This window comes from Nerophis lumbriciformis, linkage group LG17 (genome assembly GCF_033978685.3).
Source record: "Nerophis lumbriciformis linkage group LG17, RoL_Nlum_v2.1, whole genome shotgun sequence".
Classification (NCBI taxonomy): domain Eukaryota; kingdom Metazoa; phylum Chordata; class Actinopteri; order Syngnathiformes; family Syngnathidae; genus Nerophis; species Nerophis lumbriciformis.
The window spans coordinates 39,542,501-39,555,267 of NC_084564.2; the positions used below are offsets into that span (position 1 = coordinate 39,542,501).

The 12,767-nt window shown below is 43.6% G+C and overlaps 1 protein-coding gene across 3 annotated transcripts in view; it reads right to left on the reverse strand.

The window, feature by feature from the left end:
- The window catches only part of igsf9ba (immunoglobulin superfamily, member 9Ba), a 337,710-nt gene that overhangs the window by 177,176 nt on the left and 147,767 nt on the right, over nucleotides 1–12,767 (reverse strand). For all 3 annotated transcript variants that reach the window (XM_061973182.1, XM_061973181.2, XM_061973180.2), the window contains exon 4: nucleotides 1,714–1,865. In XM_061973182.1, coding sequence (XP_061829166.1) covers nucleotides 1,714–1,865 — 152 coding nt within the window. The remainder of the gene's footprint in view (nucleotides 1–1,713; nucleotides 1,866–12,767) is intronic.

Sequence of the window (12,767 nt, forward strand, 5' to 3'; positions counted from 1 at the left end):
GAACTTGACCATGATTTATGTCCTAACTTGTTCACACCTCCTCATATGGAAGCTACTTTTCCTTGTTGAAGTCTCAAGAAGGGTAGAAATACAAGAACACAAACACACACACACATTCGTGTCTTTTGTACCTTCTTGAGACCTCCAAAAAAATGCCTGCCTTTTTAGGACTTGACCATGATTTATGTCCTAACTTGTTCACACCTCCTCATATGGAAGCTACTTTTCCTTGTTGACGTCTCAAAAAGGGTAGAAATACAAGAAAACACACACACACACACACACACACACACACACACACACACACACACACACACACACACACACATTTGTGTATTTCGTACCTTCTTGAGACCTCCAAAAAATGCCTACCTCTTTAGAACTTGACCATGATTTATGTCCTAACTTGTTCACACCTCCTCATATGGAAGCTACTTTTCCTTGTTGAAGTCTCAAGAAGGGTAGAAATACAAGAACACAAACACACACACGCATTCGTGTCTTTTGTACCTTCTTGAGACCTCCAAAAAATGCCTACCTCTTTAGGACTTGACCATGATTTATGTCCTAACTTGTTCACACCTCCTCATATGGAAGCTACTTTTCCTTGTTAAGTCTCAAGGTTAGAAATACAAGAACACACACACACACACACACACCCTTTTGTGTATTTCGTACCTTCTTGAGACCTCCAAAAAATGCCTACCTCTTAAGAACTTGACCATGATTTCTGACCTAACTTGTTCACACCTCCTCATATGGAAGCTACTTTTCCCTGTTGACGTCTCAAAAAGCGTACAAATACAAGAACACACACACACACACACACACACACACACACACACACACACACACACACACGCATTCGTGTATTTCGTACCTTCTTGAGACCTCCCAAAAAATTCCTACCTCTTTAGGACTTGACCATGATTTATGTCCTAACTTGTTCACACCTCCTCATATGGAAGCTACTTTTCCTTGTTAAGTCTCAAGAAGGTTAGAAATACAAGAACACACACACACACACCCTTTTGTGTATTTCGTACCTTCTTGAGACCTCCAAAAAATGCCTACCTCTTAAGAACTTGACCAAGATTTCTGACCTAACTTGTTCACACCTCCTCATATGGAAGCTACTTTTCCCTGTCTCAAAAAGCGTACAAATACAAGAACACACACACACACACACACTCACACTCGCACACACACACACGGACACACACACACACACACACACGCATTCGTGTATTTCGTACCTTCTTGAGACCTCCCAAAAAATGCCTACCTCTTTAGGACTTGACCATGATTTATGTCCTAACTTGTTCACACCTCCTCATATGGAAGCTACTTTTCCTTGTTGAAGTCTCAGGAAGGTTAGAAATACAAGAACACAGCACTTTTGGCTTTATGGGAAAATAGGAAGCACCTAAATGAGTCGTGCCGTGTCCTCCTTTCATATTTTAAGAGCATAATTCAGTTTCTTATAATCTTCCATTAATACAAACCATCTTGGTAAATGAAACATGACTCACCACTGAATCTTTGATATATTTTGCTTTGCGCCACTAATTAAAAAATATGCCCCAAATGAAGTGCTATCTTTTGCAGCACAACAACACTCGCCAGCACGCTCTTGCGGCAGACGGACGCCATCTGTGAAAAGGCTGCACGAGCCCAGAAATATGAATTTAGAGCCGCCGTTCATGTACTTACCGAGTATTTGGAGGTGGTTGTCAGCTCCTCCCCCTCCCTCAGCCAGCTGATCATTGGTTTGGGGTTTCCTTGGGCGGAGCAGCCAAGCAGGATGCTGCCTCCTTCCTTTGCCTCCACATATTGCGGTGGCGTGGATGTAAATGTGGGCGGGGCTGTGGGAGAGAGAAGAAAAGGTAAATACACTCTAATCAAAGCACAATGACTCAATTCTGACACGTCATGTCTGTGTAATCATGTTTTGTTTGAAGTCATGTTTTGTTTAGTTATTGGACTCATTAGTTTCTGGCTTTTCACTCCCTTGTCTTGTTTCCATGATTACCCCATTAGTTTCACCTGTTCCACGTTTGGACTCATTGTGCACTCTTGTTTGTCACCATAGCAACCCATTAGTTTTCACCTGTCACGTCACGCACCTGTTTCACGTTTTGAGTCACGCACCTGTTTTCATTAATCATGTCTGTAGTATTTAAGTTCATTGTTTGTCAGTTTGTCTTGCTGGTGACATCCCCACATTTATGCTCTGCACATTTCTGACTCTTTTTTTCATGTCCATCGTTCACGCTGCTCCTTTTTGTCCATGCCAAGTCAGTTTTGTTTATTATTGCCACAGTTAGTGTTTTTTTGTTGTTCATAGTTTTTGCCTTTGTGCAAGTGTTTGGTTTCATAGTTTGCTCTCCGCCATTGTGCGCACCTTTTGTTTACTTCCTTGTTTTGTATTTATAGTGTTTAAATAAAAATGTACCTTCATTCCCGTCTCGCCCGAGCCAACTTTCCGTTGCCTTCGAGAAAAACTAAACCCCAGGACCAAGTCATGACAATTCTGAGTTTCTCTGATAGACCTGATATACACTATATTGCCAAATGTTTTGGTATCCTGAAACATTCAAAGTTCCTTTAGGTACTAAGGGGCCAAGCCCAACTCCTGAAAAACAACCCCACACCATAATTCCTCCTCCACCAAATGTCACACTCGGCACAATGCTGTCATGTCTGTGTAATCATGTTTTGTTTTAGTCATGTTTTTAGTTATTGGATTCTTTAGTTTCTGGCTTTTCACTCCCTTGTCTTGTTTCCATGATTACCCCATTAGTTTCACCTGTTCCACGTTTGGACTCATTGTGCACTCTTGTTTGTCACCATAGCAACCCATTAGTTTTCACCTGTCACGTCACGCACCTGTTTCACGTTTTGAGTCACGCACCTGTTTTCGTTAATCATGTCTGTAGTATTTAAGTTCATTGTTTGTCAGTTTGTCTTTCTGGTGACATCCCCACATTTATGCTCTGCACATTTCTGACTCTTTTTTTCATGTCCATCGTTCACGCTGCTCCTTTTTGTCCATGCCAAGTAAGTTTTGATTATTATTGCCACAGTTAGGGTTTTTTTGTTGTTCATAGTTTTTGCCTTGGTGCAAGTGCTTGGTTTCATAGTTTGTTCTCCGCCATTGTGCGCGCCTTTTGTTTACTTCCTTGTTTTGTATTTATAGTGTTTAAATAAAAATGTACCTTCATTCCCGTCTCGCCCGAGCCAACTTTCCGTTGCCTTCGAGAAAAACTAAACCCCAGGACCAAGTCATGACAATTCTGAGTTTCTCTGATAGACCTGATATACACTATATTGCCAAATGTTTTGGTATCCTGAAACATTCAAAGTTCCTTTAGGTACAAAGGGGCCAAGCCCAACTCCTGAAAAACAACCCCACACCATAATTCCTCCTCCACCAAATTTCACACAATGCAGTCCGAAATGTAGCGTTCTCCTGGCAACCTCCAAACCCAGACTGGTCCATCAGATTGCCAGATGGAAAAGTGTGATTCATCAGTCCAGAGAAAGCGTCTCCAATGCTCTAGAGTCCAGTAGTGATGTCCTTTACACCACTGCATCCCACGCTTTGCATCGGACTTGGTGATGCATGGCTTAGATTCAGCCGCTCGGCCATGGAAACCCATTCCATGAAGCTCTCTGCGTACTGTACGTGGGCTAATTGGAAGGTTTGGAGCTCTGTAGCAACTGACTGTGCAGAAAGTCTTTGCACTATGCGCTGCAGCATCCGCCGACCCCTCTCTGTCAGTTTACGTGGCCTACCACTTGGTGGCTGAGTTGCTGTTGTTCCCAAACTCTTCCATTTTCTTATAATAAAGTTGACTTTGGAATATTTAGGAGCGAGGGAATTTCACGACTGGATTTGTTGCACAGGTGGCATCCTATGACAGCTCCACGCTGGAAATCACTGAAAGCGGCCCATTCTTTCACAAATGTTTGTAGAAACAGTCTCCATGCCTAAGTGCTTGATTTTATACACCGGGCCAAGGGATTAGGGCACCTGGTTCTCATCAATCAATCAATTAATGTTTATTTATATAGCCCTAAATCACAAGTGTCTCAAAGGGCTGCACAAGCCACAACGACATCCTCGGTACAGAGCCCACATAAAGGCAAGGAAAAACTCACCCCAGTGGGACGTCGATGTGAATGACTATGAGAAACCTTGGAGAGGACCGCATATGTGGGTCCTCTATGGACTGGACTCTCACACCCCTCTAGGGCAGACCGAATGCAATGGATGTCGAGTGGGTCTGACATAATATTATGAGAGTCCAGTCCATAGTGGATCCAACATAATAGTGAGAGTCCAGTCCATAGTGGATCTAACATAATAGTGTGAGAGTCCAGTCCATAGTGGATCTAACATAATAGTGAGAGTCCAGTCCATAGTGGATCAAACATAATAGTGAGAGTCCAGTCCATAGTGGATCTAACATAATAGTGTGAGAGTCCAGTCCATAGTGGATCTAACATAATATTGTGAGAGTCCAGTCCATAGTGGATCTAACATAATATTGTGAGAGTCCAGTCCATAGTGGATCCAACATAATAGTGAGAGTCCAGTCCATAGTGGATCTAACATAATAGTGAGAGTCCAGTCCATAGTGGATCTAACATAATAGTGAGAGTCCAGTCCATAGTGGATCCAACATAATAGTAAGAGTCCAGTCCATAGTGGATCTAACATAATAGTGTGAGAGTCCAGTCCATAGTGGATCTAACATAATAGTGTGAGTCCAGTCCATAGTGGATCTAACATAATAGTGCGAGTCCAGTCCATAGTGGATCTAACATAATAGTGTGAGAGTCCAGTCCATAGTGGATCTAACATAATAGTGTGAGAGTCCAGTCCATAGTGGATCCAACATAATAGTGAGAGTCCAGTCCATAGTGGATCTAACATAATAGTGAGTCCAGTCCATAGTGGATCTAACATAATAGTGAGAGAGTCCAGTCCATAGTGGATCTAACATAATAGTGTGGGAGTCCAGTCCATAGTGGATCCAACATAATAGTGAGAGTCCAGTCCATAGTGGATCTAACATAATAGTGAGAGTCCAGTCCATAGTGGATCTAACATAATAGTGTGAGAGTCCAGTCCATAGTGGATCCAACATAATAGTGAGAGTCCAGTCCATAGTGGATCCAACATAATAGTAAGAGTCCAGTCCATAGTGGATCTAACATAATAGTGAGAGTCCAGTCCATAGTGGATCTAACATAATAGTGTGAGAGTCCAGTCCATAGTGGATCCAACATAATAGTGAGAGTCCAGTCCATAGTGGATCCAACATAATAGTAAGAGTCCAGTCCATAGTGGATCTAACATAATAGTGAGAGTCCAGTCCATAGTGGATCTAACATAATAGTGAGAGTCCAGTCCATAGTGGATCTAACATAATAGTGTGAGAGTCCAGTCCATAGTGGATCCAACATAATAGTGAGAGTCCAGTCCATAGTGGATCTAACATAATAGTGAGAGTCCAGTCCATAGTGGATCTAACATAATAGTGAGAGTCCAGTCCATAGTGGATCTAACATAATAGTGAGAGTCCAGTCCATAGTGGATCTAACATAATAGTGAGAGTCCAGTCCATAGTGGATCTAACATAATAGTGTGAGAGTCCAGTCCATAGTGGATCCAACATAATAGTGAGAGTCCAGTCCATAGTGGATCTAACATAATAGTGTGAGAGTCCAGTCCATAGTGGATCTAACATAATAGTGAGAGTCCAGTCCATAGTGGATCAAACATAATAGTGAGAGTCCAGTCCATAGTGGATCTAACATAATAGTGTGAGAGTCCAGTCCATAGTGGATCTAACATAATATTGTGAGAGTCCAGTCCATAGTGGATCCAACATAATAGTGAGAGTCCAGTCCATAGTGGATCTAACATAATAGTGAGAGTCCAGTCCATAGTGGATCTAACATAATAGTGAGAGTCCAGTCCATAGTGGATCCAACATAATAGTAAGAGTCCAGTCCATAGTGGATCTAACATAATAGTGTGAGAGTCCAGTCCATAGTGGATCTAACATAATAGTGTGAGTCCAGTCCATAGTGGATCTAACATAATAGTGCGAGTCCAGTCCATAGTGGATCTAACATAATAGTGTGAGAGTCCAGTCCATAGTGGATCTAACATAATAGTGTGAGAGTCCAGTCCATAGTGGATCCAACATAATAGTGAGAGTCCAGTCCATAGTGGATCTAACATAATAGTGAGAGTCCAGTCCATAGTGGATCTAACATAATAGTGAGAGAGTCCAGTCCATAGTGGATCTAACATAATAGTGTGGGAGTCCAGTCCATAGTGGATCCAACATAATAGTGAGAGTCCAGTCCATAGTGGATCTAACATAATAGTGAGAGTCCAGTCCATAGTGGATCTAACATAATAGTGTGAGAGTCCAGTCCATAGTGGATCCAACATAATAGTGAGAGTCCAGTCCATAGTGGATCCAACATAATAGTAAGAGTCCAGTCCATAGTGGATCTAACATAATAGTGAGAGTCCAGTCCATAGTGGATCTAACATAATAGTGAGAGTCCAGTCCATAGTGGATCTAACATAATAGTGAGAGTCCAGTCCATAGTGGATCTAACATAATAGTGTGAGAGTCCAGTCCATAGTGGATCCAACATAATAGTGAGAGTCCAGTCCATAGTGGATCCAACATAATAGTAAGAGTCCAGTCCATAGTGGATCTAACATAATAGTGTGAGAGTCCAGTCCATAGTGGATCCAACATAATAGTGAGAGTCCAGTCCATAGTGGATCTAACATAATAGTGAGAGTCCAGTCCATAGTGGATCTAACATAATAGTGAGAGTCCAGTCCATAGTGGATCTAACATAATAGTGTGAGAGTCCAGTCCATAGTGGATCTAACATAATAGTGAGAGTCCAGTCCATAGTGGATCTAACATAATAGTGAGAGAGTCCAGTCCATGGTGGATCCAACATAATAGTGAGAGTCCAGTCCATAGTGGATCTAACATAATAGTGAGAGTCCAGTCCATAGTGGATCTAACATAATAGTGTGAGAGTCCAGTCCATAGTGGATCTAACATAATAGTGAGAGTCCAGTCCATAGTGGATCCAACATAATAGTAAGAGTCCAGTCCATAGTGGATCTAACATGATAGTGTGAGTCCAGTCCATAGTGGATCTAACATAATAGTGTGAGAGTCCAGTCCATAGTGGATCCAACATAATAGTGAGAGTCCAGTCCATAGTGGATCTAACATAATAGTGAGAGTCCAGTCCATAGTGGATCTAACATAATAGTGAGAGTCCAGTCCATAGTGGATCTAACATAATAGTGTGAGAGTCCAGTCCATAGTGGATCCAACATAATAGTGAGAGTTTAGTCCATAGTGGATCTAACATAATAGTGAGAGTCCAGTCCATAGTGGATCTAACATAATAGTGTGAGAGTCCAGTCCATAGTGGATCTAACATAATAGTGAGAGTCCAGTCCATAGTGGATCCAACATAATAGTAAGAGTCCAGTCCATAGTGGATCTAACATGGTAGTGTGAGTCCAGTCCATAGTGGATCTAACATAATAGTGTGAGAGTCCAGTCCATAGTGGATCCAACATAATAGTGAGAGTCCAGTCCATAGTGGATCTAACATAATAGTGAGAGTCCAGTCCATAGTGGATCTAACATAATAGTGAGAGTCCAGTCCATAGTGGATCTAACATAATAGTGTGAGAGTCCAGTCCATAGTGGATCCAACATAATAGTGAGAGTCCAGTCCATAGTGGATCCAACATAATAGTAAGAGTCCAGTCCATAGTGGATCTAACATAATAGTGAGAGTCCAGTCCATAGTGGATCTAACATAATAGTGAGAGTCCAGTCCATAGTGGATCTAACATAATAGTGTGAGAGTCCAGTCCATAGTGGATCCAACATAATAGTGAGAGTCCAGTCCATAGTGGATCTAACATAATAGTGAGAGTCCAGTCCATAGTGGATCTAACATAATAGTGAGAGTCCAGTCCATAGTGGATCTAACATAATAGTGAGAGTCCAGTCCATAGTGGATCTAACATAATAGTGAGAGTCCAGTCCATAGTGGATCCAACATAATAGTAAGAGTCCAGTCCATAGTGGATCTAACATGATAGTGTGAGTCCAGTCCATAGTGGATCTAACATAATAGTGTGAGAGTCCAGTCCATAGTGGATCCAACATAATAGTGAGAGTCCAGTCCATAGTGGATCTAACATAATAGTGAGAGTCCAGTCCATAGTGGATCCAACATAATAGTAAGAGTCCAGTCCATAGTGGGGCCAGCATCATTTGGATGGGTGACCAAATACTTTTTGCAGTGGTCCCCAGAGGCGTGATGCGCAGGCCCACTTTGTGGACACGCCCTGGCATCACCCAACCACTGCCCCCCCCCCCCCCCCCCCTGCCTTGTGGGTTAGTCTGGGAAGACAAAAAGCTAGTGGAGCACACCCTGAGAGAAAAGCAAGTGCTGGTAGGCGCACCATAGGCGGTCCTCCGACAGACCAGAGCTCCTGCAGCTGTGAGGAGGTGCCGGTCGTCCTGGGGTTCCCTTGCCACCGGATACAGATCCCCACAGCAAAGAAGTGGTGTTGGAGTCCCTCGTGGAAAAAGACCTCAACGGCGGAGTGGGCAAATGATGGTTGCATAGAAGCTCCACAACGGTCACAAAGGCGGAAGAAGGCTGCAGCAAAGATGGGCCCCCAATTGTCTTGGTTTCCATGCCATTGGACCCTGGCCTTATCTTTGCCAAGGACAGTTTGGCGGCTGTCGTTCTCCTGAAGGAAATCCCACCAACAGGAGGACAATCATACTCCTTTCCAGTGATCGCCGACGACGACGACTTTTGGCAATATAGTAGTAAATATAGTTTAAGTAAAAATATATTGAGATATATTTTTCCGTCCATATGGCCCAGCCAATTTTATCAATCAATCAATCAATCAAAGTGTATTTATATAGCCCTAAATCCTGAGTGTTTATAGCTTGCACACGCTGTTTAGCCCTTGGTCTTAGTAAATCAGGCCCTAAATCTTTTCAATCTGTAACGTCCCTGCTAGGGATGTCGATCTGCCGATATTTGCCAAAAATTGCGTATCGGCAAGGCATGGGAAAATGCCGATCCAGATCCAGTTTTAAAAAAAACTCCGGTCCGTGTTTTCCAACGCACCGATTTAAATAATACATTCCACTTTTCTGCTGCTCCCTAATTTCCGTTCCGCATTTTCCAGCACACCTTCAACACATCCACAGGTCTGTGGATTCTCACGCAGTTGCTTTCGACAGGCTCTTCTCACTCTTTCCTGTGTCTCCCTCTCACAGACAGCAAGTGCACCTTCTTACACACGACACATACTGTCACGTCATACGTCACATACTGTCACGTCATACGTCACATACGTATACGTCCTCCCCGAGCAGAGAGGTAGCAGCATGGCTAACGTTAGCTGTGATGCTAGCGCAGCCGTGCGAGCAACGCTCCCTCTAAGGTGCTCGCCTGTGCAATTGCGCACTGTTTAAGCGTCCTCTGCGCATAGCAAATCTATGCCACGCACAAAATCAAATAAAAAAATAAGCGCATAACAATTTTCGACACACGGACACGACAGAGAAAACAGTTTTTGTCATCATTGTTCAAATATTGTGACGTCTGTCGAGACGCTTATCTCCATTCGGTGCCACACGTCCACACCATCAAAATGCTGAGGCAAAAATTTCCACATCAACACCGTATGAAAAAATTAGTGATTTTTTTAGTTGTGATTTCCTTCTCTGCATGAAAGTTTAAAAGTAGCATATATTAATGTAGTATGAAGAAGAATGTTTTAATGTAGACATGCAAGCCTTGAAAGAAAATGTTGAAAATCAAGACTACATTTCCTGCAAATGGATGCATTTCTACCCTATATTTTAACTTTAGATTTATTCTCATATCAAACTCTTTTGGCTGTCTTTTTGACACTTACCCTCCACACCCTGGATTATAAATAATGTAAATAATTCAATGTGATTATCTTGTGTGATGATATATGATATTATGATGATAGTATATATCTGATAGTATATATCTGTATCATGAATCAATTTAAGTGGACCCCGACTTAAACAAGTAGAAAAACTTATTGGGGTGTTACCATTTAGTGGTCAATTGTACGGAATATGTACTTCACTGTGCAACCTACTAATAAAAGTCTCAATCAATCAATCAAAACACATAGAATCATCATACTGCTGTGATTATATGCATCAAGTGTTCATTCAAGGCTAAGGCAAAATATCGAGATATATATTGTGTATCGCAATATGGCCTTAAAATATCGCAATATTAAAAAAAGGCCATATCGCCCAGCCCTAGTTCAATGATGCCATTTCTGTTTGTCATGTATAATTTTGTCTATTTTGTGTTTATCCTTGAATAAACAGGTCAGTTTCTTGTTACCAACCATTGTGTATTATTCAAACTCCCCTAATTCAGCTGGCTAGTTGTTATCAAGAGTACTAAAACCCTTTTCAACATGATTCTGACAACTAAGTAGGCTAAATAACTTTAAACTTTAATACATGCTCGGATAGGCCAGTATCGGTCAGTATCGGTATCGGATCGGAAGTGCAAAAACCTGGATCGGGACATCCCTAATCCCTGCATTACCTCTTGATGTTTGTGGGGCTTCAGCAGACCGCACCGAGCTCTTCACCAGCAACCGGGGCCAATTAACCCTACTTTGCCCCCCCCTTACAGACAGTCTTTCAATATAGCGACGATAAGTAGAGGTCGTGTGTTCATTTGAAGAAGAGAAACAACACAAGTAGGGCACCGCTTGCTGCTGGGAAAGCTGCCACGCGTCACGCACCGCACACAAACAGCAAGACAACAAACGGTCCACTTAGACTACTGTCTGTCTGTGCGGTTCACTCCCGAATAAAGACTCATTAGATACAGTAGTTAAGGCAGGTGCCGGTAAAATGCATGACTGGTTTAAGTGTCCCGCTCAGTCGGTGGGTCAATGGCTGCGTTAAGCACTTGAATGTGCATCATTTCTCGCACCAGTGATTAAATGGCAACACGGAGTAGTTGTACAGCAATGACTTTAATTACAAGACACATATTGATCTTTATTGAAGATACACATTCTTCTCATTTGTTCAGGAGACAAGGGTCTCTTGGATCGGCGTTTTTCAACCACTGTGAGATACAGTCTGGTGTGCCGTGGGAGATTAAAGGGGAACATTATCACAATTTCAGAAGGGTTAAAACCTTTAAAAATCAGTTCCCAGTGGCTTATTATATTTTTCGAAGTTTTTTTCAAAATTTTACCCATCACGCAATATCCCTAAAAAAAGCTTCAAAGTGCCTGATTTTAACCACCCGTCCATTTTCCTGTGACGTCACATAGTGAAGCCAACACAAACAAACATGGCGGAAAGAACAGCAAGCTATAGCGACATTAGCTCGGATTCAGACTCGGATTTCAGCGGCTTAAGCGATTCAACAGATTACGCATGTATTGAAACGGATGGTTGTAGTGTGGAGGCAGGTAGCGAAAACGAAATTGAAGAAGAAACTGAAGCTATTGAGCCATATCGGTTTGAACCGTATGCGAGCGAAACCGACGAAAACGACACGACAGCCAGCGACACGGGAGAAATCCATCCATCCATCTTCTTCCGCTTATCCGAGGTCGGGTCGCGGGGGCAGCAGCCTAAGCAGGGAAGCCCAGACTTCCCTCTCCCCAGCCACTTCGTCCAGCTCCTCCCGGGGGATCCCGAGGCGTTCCCAGGCCAGCCGGGAGACATAGTCTTCCCAACGTGTCCCCGTGGCCTCCTACCGGTCGGACGTGCCCGAAACACCTCCCGAGGGAGGCGTTCGGGTGGCATCCTGACCAGATGCCCGAACCACCTCATCTGGCTCCTCTCCATGTGGAGGAGCAGCGGCTTTACTTTGAGCTCCCCCCTGGATGACAGAGCTTCTCACCCTATCTCTAAGGGAGAGCCCCGCCACCCGGCGGAGGAAACTCATTTCGGCCGCTTGTACCCGTGATCTTGTCCTTTCGGTCATAACCCAAAGCTCTTGACCATAGGTGAGGATGGGAACGTAGATCGACCGGTAAATCGAGAGCTTTGCCTTCCGGCTCAGCTCCTTCTTCACCACAACGGATCGATACAGCGTCCGCATTACTGAAGACGCCGTACCGATCCGCCTGTCGATCTCACGATCCACTCTTCCCTCACTCGTGAACAAGACTCCGAGGTACTTGAACTCCTCCACTTGGGGCAAGATCTCCTCCCCAACCCGGCGATGGCACTCCACCCTTTTCCGGGCGAGAACCATGGACTCGGACTTGGAGGTGCTGATTCCCATCCCAGTCACTTCACACTCGGCTGCAAACCGATCCAGTGAGAGCGATCTTGGCCAGATGAAGCCATCAGGACCACATCATCTGCAAAAAGCAGAGACCTAATCCTGCAGCCACCAAACCAGATCCCCTCAACACCTTGACTGCGCCTAGAAATTCTGTCCATAAAAGTTATGAACAGAATCGGTGACAAAGGGCAGCCCTGGCAGAGTCCAACCCTCACTGGAAACGTGTCCGACTTACTGCCGGCAATGCGGACCAAGCTCTGACACTGATCATAAAGGGAGCGAACCGCCACAATAAGACAGTCCATTATCCCATACTCTCTGAGCACTCCCCACAGGACTTC